Source organism: Schistocerca gregaria, chromosome 1 (genome assembly GCF_023897955.1).
Source record: "Schistocerca gregaria isolate iqSchGreg1 chromosome 1, iqSchGreg1.2, whole genome shotgun sequence".
Taxonomy (NCBI): Eukaryota; Metazoa; Arthropoda; class Insecta; order Orthoptera; family Acrididae; genus Schistocerca; species Schistocerca gregaria.
The window spans coordinates 410,475,964-410,491,667 of NC_064920.1; the positions used below are offsets into that span (position 1 = coordinate 410,475,964).

Sequence of the window (15,704 nt, forward strand, 5' to 3'; positions counted from 1 at the left end):
AAATTTGGCAACAATGCAACGTAGGGTTGTACGAACTTTGCCCTACTACTATTACCTAGCAGAATGTCAGATCTGAATCTCCAGCCTTTACCTTTCCTAAAGCCAAACTGGTCGTCATCTTACACATTCTCAATGTCTCATTCCATTCTTTTGTATATTCTTATGGTAGGCTACATGGGTGCAGGAGCTTTTGAGCTGATTGTACTGTATATCTCGCTTTCACATGCCCTTATTATTTTCAGGATTATGTGAATAGCGTTCTTCCAAAGGTTTCCAGTCCCACTAACTAGATCAATTATTTGTATGTGGCTTCGGTAAATGATTGTGCGAAATCCGAGGGAATGTGTAAACATCTTCTCCCATATTTTATTGCAAGTCATCCAAAGCGCTGTCTAACTCCTGCTCTAATACTGGATCTCCTGTTTTCTAATCGATAACAGTTTCTTCCCCTGTTACATTAGAAGGCTGTTCCTCATTATCATAGTAATGCTTAATGTTGGGAAGGTACTGTACGTTGGAACACTTTTCAGACATTCGCCTCTAGCCAGCCCTGTAATACAAGTTTAATATATTTTCTTACTCCATTTTGATATAACAGCATTCACTTTACGTGAGCTTCAGTCTTTTCCTGAAATTACTAAAATTACTACAAAATAAAAAAGTTTTTCCAGATGTGAAACAGGGTTCAAAGTACAAATAGCTATGTACATAGGAACAAATATTTTTATCAAATTTGAAATGTTTTGCATCCAAATGATGTAGCCAATAATGTATTTAGTAGTTTGTGTGTTACATGATTTACTAAACACCAGTAATCAGTAGGTGAAATCAATTTAAGAAGAAGTATTATCAAAAACCAGTTACAAGTTAAATTCATTTGGAAATACAAATTATTGGCGACTAACACAAATTTCCATCTCAAGACTGGCAAAATTGTTATCACTTTAAATAAACTTAGTTCAATCACGAATATAACACGTTCCATTGTAGAAGACCTTCCAATTCAGGGTATAAGATGGAGCATGGCTTAACCGTTCACATGTTGCGTAGCTAGTTTTAAAAATATGTAATTACTCACAAAAAACTCTGTAACTGAATTATTAACAGTATTGTCCAGATAGTTTTAGTGTAGAATTTTATAAGTTCTTAAATAAGTGGAACTCGTAATAAACCACAACCTCATGTCTCACAACACCAAAAACAGCAGAAAATTGCAGTTTCTAGTACACATTCATTCAAAGCGATTTTAAAGTCAGTCACAAGATCAGAACACTCATCTGAGAGCACTAACCTCCAGGTGCAATACCCTCCCCTAATGTTTCCAATTAAGCCCTCTCTTCCTTGTGCTTAATTGTAAAATTCATTTCGAACTCTTAACGTTGACATCGTCACCTTTGAATTTTCTAAAATTTTTGATTTTTCTGTATAATGAATCCTTCCTGCCAACTACTTTCGATTACTTCACATTTTTCCTGTAATCAGATCGTTTTAGCTTCCTTGCCCTTCTTTTTGAGGTCTTTTCCAAGTGTCTTATATTGTTAGATTTCATTCTCCTCTTTAATGTTTTTTTTATTTTCTTCATTTGTCGAGTAACTGAAATTACCCAAATTTTCTCCACAGTTGCCTTCCCTACACCTATATTTGTATGTGCAGCTTTTGTGTTGACCCCTTTTAGAGATGAACCTAACTACAAACTGTAGTGTTCTTTTTCGCAGTATCTGTAGCTTCCAGCAGTTTCTATAGCACAGTTCCTCAGTAACTTAGTATGCTATTTCTTTACTCATTGATTCTTCTTGACCATACTTTTAAACTTAACCTACTCTTCATCATTACTAAATTGTTATCAGAGTCTTAATCTTCTCCTGGATATGTTTTGCAGTCTAATGTCTGATTTCGGAATCTTCACTTCAGCGTGATTTAAATAAGATGTTATGCTCCTGTGCCTACTGACCTTTTCCAAAATTATCTGGTCCTGTTGTGACTTTTGAACCAGGTATTTGCTGCAACACACAAAAATTTATTATACAACCTAAGCAGTCGTTTTCCTCTCTCATCCTCGTTCTGAAGCCTACATTCACCTGTAAGTCTGCCTTCTATCCCATTCTGCACTATAGCTTCCTAATGCATGATTTTTTGATTTTATCGCCTTTTACCTACTGAATTACCTGCAAAATGACTTCAAACAATGTATCTCCTCATGATTTTCATGTTACTTCATCAAACATTCCTGAACTAAAGTTGTTGGTGTAGGTTTGGTTTCGGTTCTGATGGGAATAATCATATAGCTTGAAATAGTACATCATTAAATTGTAGGTCAATGCAACTTGTGGATTATTTCTTCCGCTCGTTTTTGTATCATAAGGGCCATGGTCGCCGTCTGTCGCTCACTATAAATTTAAATTAATTCTGTTTGGTTGGATTTGTATTTTTGCGTGTATACGGGGTAACCCAACAACGAGTTTAATTATAAAAAATTGCCACTGTTTATTAAACAGTTACACATATTAAACAGCGGACTGTTGAAGATTTAATTGCTATCGCTATTTCGATCTAAATGTAGCTCGAGCCCCAATTTAGTGGTTTGCAAATCGCTTTAAACATAAGTAAATACTGCTTGTATCAGTTCATAGCTACGCCAGAGTTAAAGTCTCAACTCTCACCAAAATATCTGACCACAAGTGTCCACAGATGATAAATATTCTAAGTCCGCTCTGTCCTACCTGTGACAGTGACTTACCCACGCAAAGGCGGCAGCAACAGCAAACAACTGACAGGATCGTTCATCAGTCTGAACTACAACTTCTTATCATGACGTGATAGCTTAAAACTTGAGATACTACAAGCTGTGCACTGAGAAGCTGATTAATATTATATATAACATAACATTTTTGGGTGAATAGTTTGGTTCAAAAAAATGGTTCAAATGGCTCTGAGCACTATGCGACTTAACTTATGAGGTCATCAGTCGCCTAGAACTTAGAACTAATTAAACCTAACTAACCTAAGGACATCACACACATCCATTCCCGAGGCAGGATTCGAACCTGCGACCGCAGCGGCTGCTCGGTTCCAGACTGTAGCGCCTAGAATCGCACGGCCACTCCGCCCGGCTGAATAGTTTGCCTATAATATTAAAATGATAGCAATTTTCACATAATGAAAACCATATTTACTTTTCATTAACTGTACCTTGAACATCTGTAGGATACATACAAGTGGCACATCTGCCTTACAGAAAATGATCTGCTCGCTCCACTGGTGTCATTCAGATTATGTAGCTGTGGCTGGATTTAAATTATGTGTGAAAACATGAGAAGAATTTAATTAATCAGTCAAAAACAGCAATTAAAAACTGAAAAATTACTATCTAAATATTGTCCGTAATGTTTGGATACGTTTACCAACACATGTTGCAGTGGTATTTATGTACCTATATTATACCGCATGCTCGAAAATTCTCCATACCAACTTGTAGAACGTGAGGAGGAAACTGAGTAGACAATATTTTAAAGTGGAACCCATGATGGGAAACGTACCGTTTCCGTGTTACAACCATTTGACAACATTATGGTAACGCGACCACTTTTACAAGTAATTTAAGAGGCACGAACCAGTACATCACTTGTTTTACAATTTCACTTATCAGTAACCAAGGAAACAAAAGTAAACTTAATCATTTACCACAAACACTGTTGTTTACAGTCAAACTTGAAACATTGTTGTCCTTTTAAAAGGAGCGTTAGCATTCTGATCCATTAAAAATAAGGTTCAATGTGGCGATCAGTGTCGTGAACTAATTAGGAAATATGAAAAGCATCTATGCAAACTGTATATCCTATATTAACGGGCTTGATCTTTGCTGTAGAGTTACGCGAAAAAAATTTAGTAGTTGTATTTGACGCGGCGTAGGAATGTAATAATCTTTAATTACATGGTGTGTGAGTCACAAATACCGAAAAAGCCCATGCGCGAGTCTTACTTCATACAACCGTGACGCCCTGAAGGGCGGCAACCACGGTAACTAGGATGCGCGATTTGTCGCTGTAGGCAATTTACCGAGTTGTAGGGAACACAGTGCGTGTCCCGCTAAACGCTTGCCGTGGCTGTCAGAACGTGAAGCCTTCTGCCATTCCATATCGAATCACGGCACGCGCGCCTAATGCATGCGCACGTGCCAGCTGCAGTAGACACTAATGACGAGACCCCGGCGTTTCACGCCGTAGCATGTTTCCCGCATCCAGCGAGGGACGTCAGTGATGAAGACGCAGCAACCATCTTCAACACAACCACAGTTACAGTCACGTTCATGTAGTGCAAAATTATAATCATGACGTTCAGTCATTCTATCGCAGCCGGCCGCTGTGGTCATGCGGTTCTAGGCGGAACCACGCGGCTGCTACGGTCGCAGGTTCGAATCCTACCTCGGGCATGGATGTGTATGGTGTCCTTAGGTTAATTAGGTTTAAGTAGTTCTAAGTTCTAGGGGACTGATGACCATAGATGTTAAGTCCCATAGTACTTAGAGCCGTTTCATTCTATCGCAATTGCCAACGAGTAAGTGCGTTTTCTCTTATAGAGAAACTTACCGTATGTTAGCTGTAATATCCATGCAAAGAAAGAAATATCTTTTTTCCGCCAATAGCAAATTTCTTATGATAGCATTTTTGTTTAAGTCAATCGTATTCGACAACAAACAATCCTGTCAGAGGAACATCCGCAACTGAGCGTTATAGCAGAGGTTCAAAGTACCGCTTCAGTTGTAAGGTTAATTATATTTAAAACACGACCGGTTTCGGACTCTTATATGCCAGTCATCAGGTGTTGTACTGAAAATAAACAAGATACTGAAGCTAATAATAGTTTTTACACGCTGTAGCACACATAAAAACCAAAAATAAAGTTCAATATAACACATTAGCTTCGGTCTCTTGTTTATTTTCAGTACAACACCTGTTGATGGGCACACAAGAGCCCGAATCCGGTCGTGTTTTAAGCAAAAGGAACCTTACAACTGAAGCAGTATTTTCAACTTCTGTGTACTCAGTGAACTGTGCCCCCATCAACTACGACTGTAGAAAACGGGGAAGGAAGCACACGGGAATTGCACATGACAATTGTAAACTATTATAAATGACTTTAGGATAAAATGATTAAGCCGAAATTTGGAATTTCTCTTATTTTTTAATCAATAAGCATGGACATTGAATACAAAAGTTATACGTGTCCTCCAATGAATCATGCTAGAATACAGTAACGGGTATTATCAAAACAGAACGAAATAAACCCATACATTCTCAAATCCTCATCGTACTCGTCTTATTAAATTAGTAGTAAAATAACGTGAATCGTGATCTATATCCACGGATGACTTTATAAAAGAGCAATATTGTTCCTTGTACAATGAACAAAGCCTCGATCGGAATAAGAGGTCTAAAGTTGGTCACAAAGCATCATATCTGTTGAGCTGAAAAATCAGATAATAGAATATCACGACAAAGCACGCTAGCAAGCAATGCTCTCACCGTAAACACCTGGATATCTCGGCACACTCACGAAAGAAGCATCTAAACTTAATAAATAAAACGACGTTAGCTGCAAGAAGTCTTCACGTTCATGCGAGAAAGCAGCGTTAGCGAGTCCCAGAAACTGGAGAAGAGTACCTTTGTGTGTTCATTCCCATGGTCAAATAAACTCAAACTTTAAACCCCGCCCCAATTACCTGAACGGTCAACAGGACTATACACACAAACTGCACAGTACAGATATTCTTTTACTGCGCAGCATAAAATATTATTTCCGTAGTGGATGAGAGCAGAGCATAAAGTGTCTTCATTCCATCTTAATTACTTATCACTTCGCTTACTTATACTGTAAATGAAAGAAGAGTCTAAAAGATGGCTTTCAACCTATAATCACTGATGTCAATTATTTACTCCAACTATTACGTAACTATATCTAATACTTAAACACGGAACTACAAGGTCATGAGTTGCACGCAGGAACGCAAGCCCGACAACAGAACAGCTACACTGATGAAGCAAAACATTATTACTATTGCCTACCGTAATACTGCATGCTACGTGGTGGCATTGAGGGTAAGGAAAATATACGACCGGAGCAGAAACGAATGGGAGCTCATACTAGCGACGATACGGGCAGCGAATGAGTAAATCCAGTGACATAAACTACTTTGACACAGATGAGATTATTATGGGCAGGCGTCCGGGAACGGCGAAGCTGTTCAGCTTTTTGCTTGCTACTGCTGTGATCAACTATTGAAATTGATTGAAGGACGGTAAAACCACGAGTGGGAGACGAGATGTTGGATGTTCACTGTACGTGGACGTCGGAGGTTGGCCCCTTCTCTGAAGCAGCGGTACGTTACAGTTATGACGCCATAGAAAGCGTCTGACAATGTTGAATGAAAGAGTCTCTTTCAAATTCTGAAGGTGGCAGGGGTAAAATACAGCGAGCGAAAGACTATTTACAACTTGTACAGAAAACAGAAGGCACTTATAAGAGTCGAGGGGCCGAAAGGGAGGTAATGGTTGAGAAGGGAGTAAGACAGGGTTGTAGCCTCTCCCCGATGTTATTCAATCTGTATATTGAGCAAGCAGTAAAGGAAACAAAAGAAAAATTCGGAGTAGGTATTAAAGTCCATGGAGAAGAAATAAAAACTCTGAGGTTTTCCGATGACATTGTAATTGTGTCAGAGACAGCAGAGGACTTGGAAGAGCAGTTGAATGGAATGGACCGTGTCTTGAAAGGAGGGTATAAGATGAACATCAACAAAAGCAAAACGAGTATAATGGAATGTAGTCGAATTAAGTCGGGTGACGCTGAGGGAATTAGATTAGGAAATGAGACACTTAAAGCAGTAGATGAGTTTTGCTAATTGGGCAGCAAAATAACTGAGGAGGGTCGAAATAGAGAAGATATAAAATGTAGATTGGTGATGGCAAGGAAAGCGTTTGTGAAGAAGAGAAATTTGTTAACATCGAGTACAGATTTAAGTGTCAGGAAGTCGTTTCTGAAAGTATTTGTATGGAGTGTAGCCATGTATGGAAGTGAAACATGGACAATAAATAGTTTGGACAAGAAGAGAATAGAAGCTTTCGAAATGTGGTGCTACAGAAGAATGTTGAAGGTTAGGTCACGTAACTAATGAGGAGGTACTGAATAAGATTGGAAAGAAGAGAAGTTTGTGGCACAACTTGACTAGAAGAAGGTTCGGTTGGTAGGACATGTCCTGAGGCATCAAGGGATCACAAACTTATCATTTGAGGGCAGCGTGGAGAGTAAAAATCGTAAAGAAAGACCAAGAGAAGAACACACTAAGCAGATTCAGAAGGATGTAGGTTGCAGTAGCTACTCGGATATGCAGAGGCTTGCACAGGATAGAGTAGCATGGAGGGCTGCTTCGAACCAGTCTTTGGACTGAAGACCACACCGACAACAACTGGCGACGGTATAACGCTGGTGCAGGCAGAAGTGTTTAAGAGTACATCGTTCATCGATCGCACATAGCTGAACATGGCGCTCTGTAGTAGACGACACTTGCATCTTCTCAAATTGACTCAACGACATTGTCAATTATGACTACAGTGGATTATGACCATAGTCACCGCGAATCAAAGAAAACGTGTCACCTGATCGGATAAATCAGGTTGCTCGATGGTAGTGTCTGAATACGCCGGATCCAGGCGAATGGCTCGGGCAGTATTGTGCTATGGGAGGCATTCACCTGGGCTTCCATGGACCCGTAGTAGCAATCCAAGACACCAGGACAGTTGTGGACTACGTGAACGTAATCGAAGCAGCTGCGTCCCCTCACGCCTGATGTCTTCCCCGAAGACGATGGTATCTTCCAGCAGAATAAGTGTCCGTATCAGAACCATAACCGTGCTAGAGTGGTTTGAGGGGCATGGTAGTGAACTCGCATTGGTATCTGCCCGCCATATTCCCCTGATCTGAAGGTGGTACGCACTGGTGGCGATATCGGCCGCCAGCACCGCTCCTGTAAACCACCTGCTCGCAATTTACGGGAATTGTGTGACCCGTGCCTAGACATCTGGTGCCACGTATCTCCGGGGAGCCACTAGGGACTCGTCGAATCCTTGCCACGGAAAACAGCTGCTGTACTGCGTTCCACAGGTGTACCAACACGCAATTACAGCGACTGGTCGTTACGTTTTGACTCATCGGGCTAAACGTGTTTGTAGATTAGATTAGTAATTGTTCCATAGATCATGAATACGACACTTCATAATGATGTGGAACGTGTCAGGTTAATAAAATGTGCCTATCCAAGATATTACATTACACAAAATATTACATGACAATATTTTTAGGGTGGGGGTGGAGAAATTACCCACTTACTATATCCAAAAATTCATCTAATGAGTAGAAGGAGTTGCCATTCAGAAATTCTTTTAATTTCCTTTTCAATGCTATATGGTTATCTGTCAGAATTTCGATGCTAATTAGGTAAGTGACCAAAGACTTTTGTGGCAGCATAATTTACCCCCTTCTAAGCCAAAGTTAAATTTAACCTTGAGTAGTGAAGATCATCCTTTATCCAAGTGTTGTAGCCATGTACACTGCTATTACTTTTGAATTCGTTCGGATTGTTAATAACAAATTTCATAAGTGAATATATATATTGCGAAGCTACAGTGCAGATCCCTAGCTCTTTAAATAAGTGTCTGCAGGATGATCTTTGATGATCTCCAGCAATTATTCTGATTACAAGCTTTTGTGCAATGAACACACTTTTAATTAATGATGAGTCACCACAGAATATGATGCCATACGAAAGCAAAGAATGAAAATAGGCGCGGTAAGCTAATTTACTGAGATGTATATCGCCAAAATTTGCAATGATCCTAATGGTTCAAATGGCTCTGAGCACTATGGGATTCAACTGCTGTGGTCATTAGTCCCCTAGAACTTAGAACTACTTAAACCTAACTAACCTAAGGACATCACACACATCCATGCCCTAGGCAGGATTCCAACCTGCGACCGTAGCGATCGCGCGTTTCCAGACTGTAGCGCCTTTAACCGCTTGGCCACCCCGGCCGGCCTCAGACCAGATCACATAAAGAATTTTATATCAGGAGACGACACCTACTGCTTTTCACTTATGATCTTACTCGGTTCTAAATTTACTGTAGAGTTTGGTGACTCGAATAACAACCCTTGATGACTGAAATTGGATAGCCGCCTTTGAAATAAAGTAATTCTCTAATTTTGATACATCTAAAATCGATTAAAAATTTTTGCCTGTCTCATACTATTCACCCTTCTCCCACACCTTTAGGAGCGCAATCGTAGCACCCGACAATAAAGCTTCTCATTGTGGTGTCCATTTCCCATTCCATTACACTATCCGTGGATGTCTTGAGAAGTGAATTGATTCTGAGGCATTACGTAATTTTAACCATGTTTTTCACACAAAAATCATGACAAATTACCCTAATGAAACAAGTTGGTAAGACATGAAAATACTGACGTTCCCACTCATACACGACGTTGTACCATTTATGGCGGTCCTGCTAAAAGTCTCGGCAAGTAGCACACGATGAGCAGCACAGAACTATAGTTCTAGTACCAGGAATGGAACTCGGACGTCGTGGGTGAGAGCTAGGTATCCTAGCCTCTGCATCACACTAGAGGACGAGGAGCACTTAAAGATTAGACAACATATATAAAATAAAATTGGGCATATGAGACAAAATCAAGCATTTGGGTTCTTGATTTGAAGTTTTCATTTCGGCTTTTTAATATTTTATTTACAACATGAAATACATATTTATGTTTCTTATTGTGATTAAAATTTTCTTATTTACCATACTTCGTGAACACAGCAAGGTAAACGAATTTTATAGACTTCCTCTTCTTATCAACAATGTCAACCGTACGCAGTGGAAAAGAAACAGCATTATGACGTTACTGGTATTCTCACAGACCGCTGAAGTGTATTAGTATGGGAGCTACCTGTTGTTGAAACAGTATTACACGTAGAAACTGGCATTTGGCGACAAGCTAACTAAACAATTCTTTTTGTCATCTGTTTTCAGCTATTTTGATGCAGCCCGCCACTAATTCCTTTCCTGTGCCATCGCCTTCATCTCGGAGTAGCACTGAAACCCTAAGTCTCCAATTATTTGTTGGATGTATTCCAAAACCCGTCTTCCCCCACAACTACAGTGTTCACCCCCAACAAGTCTCTCAAGTGCCATGGAAGTTATTCCCTGATGACTTAACACATCTCCTGTTATGCTGGCTCTTCTTCTACACGTTAGTGTTCTGACCGATCTGTGGAGAACCTCCTCAATTCGTATCTTATCCGTCCCTGTAATTTTTAACAACCTTCCGTAGCACCACATCTCAGACATTTCAATTTTCTTTTCTGGTTTTCTCACAGTCCACGACTCACTTGCACATACTCCTGGGTTCGATAGTTACATTTTCCAGTATTATTCATTAGTAGACTTCTTTTCTAGAGAATTTTGCCTGTCCTAATCTGCTTTTTATGACGTAAGGTCAACGTTAGCGGTATCAATAATTTTAGCACTTTCGTTAATCAGTTCAGTGTACATAGCGAATATCTGCATGTCTTAGAGTAGTACTGGGCGTCAACAGTAGCTTAACGGGTAAACTGTGCCGTCCTTCCCCCCCCCCCCCCCTCCGCCCCCCACACAGACACACCCTTTTCTCACTGAAGATTCCTCATTTTTGTGGTTAATACTCATTGATACTACGCTCTTGATTCGTTGATTGTGATCAACAGAACTTTGAAAGGAAGTAAAAGGTGCACGTTTAAATAGTTACACATTCTAGTGTCACACTGCATGCAACAATAACGTGATCATTTTTTCATCACCAATCAGTACAAATCCGTGACAAATAAAAATAATAAACGCAAAACCTAGTGTTTACACTTTCGTTACACCCTCTCACTTGGCACAACGAGAGTGACTCCAGCAAATAAACAAAAGCAAGAAACAAACTCTCCATACGAGGGAGATTTGGGTCTCGTAAAAAATCAAATCCGCATCTCATTGTTTCCTGTCATATCTCCCCATCTCACTCACTGTTTAACAGCCTCCGATTTTCTCCTTCTCCTACAATCCCATCCAACTCTTCCAACACCTCCCCCCCCCCCCCCCCAAGCCCCATGTTTTTCAATCCACTACTTCTCTTCCAATCTCTTCGTTCCTTTTCAATCCCTCATCCTCCTTCTTCTTCCTCCTCCTATTTCGCCCTTCCGCACTCTCTTTTCTTCAGCTCCTCCTCACCTTTTCCGCATGTCACAGAAATATGCCCCTAACGAATCGGTGCCTAGGGCACTCACCCCCTAGTGAGACGCATCTTACGTCACTCGCCTTTGAGCATCATCGGTTTAATAAATCTAATGTAACTTTTCTTGAGTTTAATTGCACTGGGGTGACAAAAGCCTTGTGATACCTCCTAGCATCCCGCCGGACATACCTTTTCCATGGCGTGGGGCGGCAGCTCGACGTGGCCTGGACTCAACAAGTCGTTGGAAGTAGCCTGCAGAACCATTGATCCATGTTGTCTCTATAGCTGTCCTCAATTGCGGAACTGTCGCCGTGCAGGATTTTGTGCATAAACTGACATTTCGATTACGTTCCACAAATGTTCTGTATGATTCCTGTCTGGGTGAGCAAATCATTTGCTGGAATTGTCCAGAATCCACTAGTCTCGAGCAGGTGTGGCCCATTTACATCTTTGTTTGGGAACATGAAGTCCATGAATGCAAATGGTCTCCAAGTAATCGAACATAACCATTTCTAGTCAATGATTGGTTGAGTTGGACCAGAGGACCCAGTATATTCCATGTATCCACAGTCCACACCATTACGCAGCCATCCTAGCTTGCACAATGCTTGTTGGCTACTTCGGTCGATGGCTTCGTGGGGTCTGCGCCAGACTCGAGCCTACCATCAGCTGTTACTGAAACCGGGAAACATCTGGCTAGGCGAGGGTTTTGCAGTCGGCTATGGTCCAACCGACATGGTCACGACTCAGAGAGACGCTGCTGGTGACGTCGTGCTGTTAACAGACGCTCTCGCGTTGGTTGTCTGCTGCCACAGCCCATTAACGCCAAATTTCGCCGCACTGCCCTAACGGATGCGTTCGCCGTACATGCACATTCATTTCTCCGATTATTCGTTATTCACATATTGTTGCTTGTCTATTAGCACTTACAACATTACGCAAACGGCACCGGTATCGATCGTTAACTGAAGACCGTCGGCCACTGCATTGTCCGTAGTGAGAAGTAATGCCTGAAATTTGATATTCTCGGCCTATTTTTGACCTGAGGATCTCGGAATACTCAATTTCCTAACCATTTCCGAAATGGATGTTCCATGTGTCTAGCTCCAACTACCATTCCACGTTCGGAGTATGTTAATTCCTGTCGTGCGGCCATAACTAAATCCGTAACCTTTTCAGGTGAATCACCTGAGTATAAATGCCAATTTCGCCACTGCATTGTCCTTTTACCTTTTATACATTGTGGGCGCGATACTAACGTCATCTGTATATGTCCCTCGGTTTAATTTATATTAAAGTGTTTTTTATCATTATATTTTGTCCCTTCCTAAATTCTTTCTGAAATGTCTGTGTACGCGTTTCAGGTCGGCAATGAAGGAGTATTTTTAACGAAGCAGGGTAAAATCAACTTCGTGGACCTGGCCGGCAGCGAGATGACCAAGAAGACACACAGCGAAGGCAAAACGCTCGAGGAGGCCAACAACATTAACAAAAGTCTCATGGTGCTCGGTAAGTTATTCATCATACCTTCGCGAGATATCGGAAACTGATTGTGAATAATTCCCGTATTCATCTAGTTAACAAAGAAAACGCCTCAGGAATACGCCATCACTAAATTACGAGAAAGTATTTTTACTTATGTGCAGGTTGTGAGAAATGTGTGTCAACGCCGTCTAAACATTTTGCATTGAATTTAATTAAGAAGTAACAACACTGATAGAACATTCAACAATCAGATTTCTTAAAATGTCACATCTAGTGTTTTCTTTACATCTAACGACGAACATTAAATATTTTCTACAGTATTTTAAACAGAGTTCTGTTCCGTTTCTGATATCAAGATTGTTAGTTCTCTAAGGTTTTATTTAGATGTAGCGAAAACTGGCAGTCGTTGACCTGCCAATGTATATTTCTTTATCAGAGCATGCACAAAATAGGATGATCTGCATGTAATTTAGAATCTATAATTCCCTGTAGAAAAAATGTGGAAAATTTATCGTTCATGTTGATGAGATTCTTATATTGTTGACGGTATAAATTTGTACAGAACTACACAAATTTTATTACTAAATGGCGTGAATGAGGAATACGTTTGACTATTCTGTTTGCTACATACGTAAAATAATTTCAGTAATGCTAATAACGTCACGCGAATGGCTAATCAATATTTTTGGTATTTTGATTTGGTGTATATATGTACAGAGCTTTTGGAGTTCTTACTCTGGAGTAAGCAACATGTAGTTCACCATGAAAAAAACGTGGATTTTCTAAATTTATTCCTACAACGCCCAGTGACGACCCTTGAGCTTTGTTGATTGTCATCCCGAAAGCAAGACGCAAGGGGAAACTTTAGTCGTTTGAACGTGAAGGGCAAATCAGTGGGGAATCACTAGAATGCGCAGAATCAGCACATCTCCTCCTTCCGTCTGCTGTTAATTATTGTTGCTTCAAACATATTCGGGATCAGTGTTTTTCACGAAAGTTCTGGTTCCGTTGCACTACTTTGGCGTGTTGAGATTCCGAAGGAGCAGCACTGGTGAGCCAGCTCTCAACGTCAATATGAGCGCTGACATTCCAGCAGGCTCCAATTAATTCAGAAATTCTACTGGGTAATTAACAGCTCGATCGTCTTCTCTAACTGTGTCAACGGATTTGTATTTCGTAACCGCAACGGGAATTTTCAATTGAGTCTTATTATTGTTTCGACTGACGTCATCATATTTAGAGCCAATCGTGATTCCTGACGTTGTTGGCGATTTTCGGAAGAAACCCCTCTGTAAGATATTCAGTTGTGAAGTTGACATAAGTTCTGTGGGAACGATACCTGCTATTTTTCAGCAGCTTTGGAAGCACGGATTCTGATTCGCACAGATTCCCACCGCTTGCCTCGCTCTTTAGAAGCGTCACCAGTTCTACAGGCCGACAGCTCACGCGCATGTCTGGTTCATCTCCCAATGTTTGATTTTTTGGGTGGTATTTCAAGCAATTTCCAATACTTAATTTTTGGTGTCCTGGATTGTGCGGCTGGTCCCGGCGGAGGTTCGAGTCCTCCCTCGGGCATGGGTGTGTGTGTGTGTGTGTGTGTCTGTGTTTGTCCTTAGGATAATTTAGGTTAATTAGTGTGTAAGCTTAGGGACTGATGACCTTGGAAGTTAAGTCCCATAAGATTTCACACACATCTGAATTTTTGGTGGGAGATAGTCCGTCCGAAGATTTCTTTCGTCTGTCAAGAAAAGGAAAGTGGAATGTCATTCGCCTATTAACAAAAGAAGAATCGTCACTGATATTGACGTCTACCACTCAACAGAATGAAAATGGTATGCCATTCCAAACTCAATCACCAATTACTAACCATAATCACAACCACTATTTCTATATTTGAGGAATGAGGTGTCGATACGAGTTTTTAGTTGACTTAACGGTATAGATATTCCGCGGTGCTGTTTAGTGACGAGCTACAGTATAGTAGATAGCGTAGAAATCTTCTCCTTGAAAAAATACATGTAGATAGCGTAGAAATTTTCTCCTTGAAAAAATATATGTGCAATGTGCTAGAAAATTCTCCTAACAGATTTTTAGGACTTGTAGAGGGCACTGAGTAGACAATGTTTTTAATTGGAAAACATGTCCGGAAATGTACCATTCCCGTGCCACAGCCGTCTGAAAAAATGTTTTCTACGTAGGTACGCAACAGGGTAGTCGTGGGGGGTGGGGGGGGGGGGTGGGAGGAGGGGGGGTTACGTCTGTTCGGCTGATGTCATTTGACGTCTGTCCTACCTCTCTCACCTGGTAAGAGGCTCATTCACGTGTCTGTGAGTGTTAAAGCAACATGGCTGAGCACACGTTTGCAGAATACTCCGACATGATCCTTCTGTACGGCAAAGCTCAAAAGCTCACGGTAATGGAAGGTCTGCTCTTCGTTATCCACAGCGTCCGTCTACATCGTATACACGTTTCGCCACAATTACGCCATGGCTTAGACAAAGGGGTACCTTCACTGTCAACAGGCGTAACTGGTGCTCTAAGCACACGCCGCACACCCGAATTGGAAGAGGTAGAGCTAAAAACCGTCCATCCTCCGAATGCCATTCGTACATACAGTGTGTGCACCGTACTTGTAGTGAATCAAAAGGCTATCCTGTCTTTCAAAAAAGTAAAACGGTTGAACTGTAAACAGCTTTAGTAGTGAAAACTGGTTAAGTTTCCTCTTTGTTTGTTTGAGTATTAATGAATGGAATTGTAAACAAATTATATACTGGGTTACACCTAATAAATTTGATCGCGTTACCAACATGTTTTCAAATGGTTCTAGCATGGAAACGGTAGGATCTTGACAGTTCAAAACACTGTCTTCTCAGTGTTCTCTACAAGTCCTGGAAGATTTAAGAGGAATTTTA

The 15,704-nt window shown here is 40.8% G+C and overlaps 1 protein-coding gene across 1 annotated transcript in view; it reads left to right on the plus strand.

Moving 5' to 3' along the window:
* LOC126349718 (kinesin-like protein KIF12) overlaps positions 1-15,704 on the plus strand; it is a 568,557-nt gene that overhangs the window by 410,628 nt on the left and 142,225 nt on the right. The window contains exon 9 of the mRNA XM_050002454.1: positions 12,672-12,816. Coding sequence (XP_049858411.1) covers positions 12,672-12,816 — 145 coding nt within the window. The remainder of the gene's footprint in view (positions 1-12,671; positions 12,817-15,704) is intronic.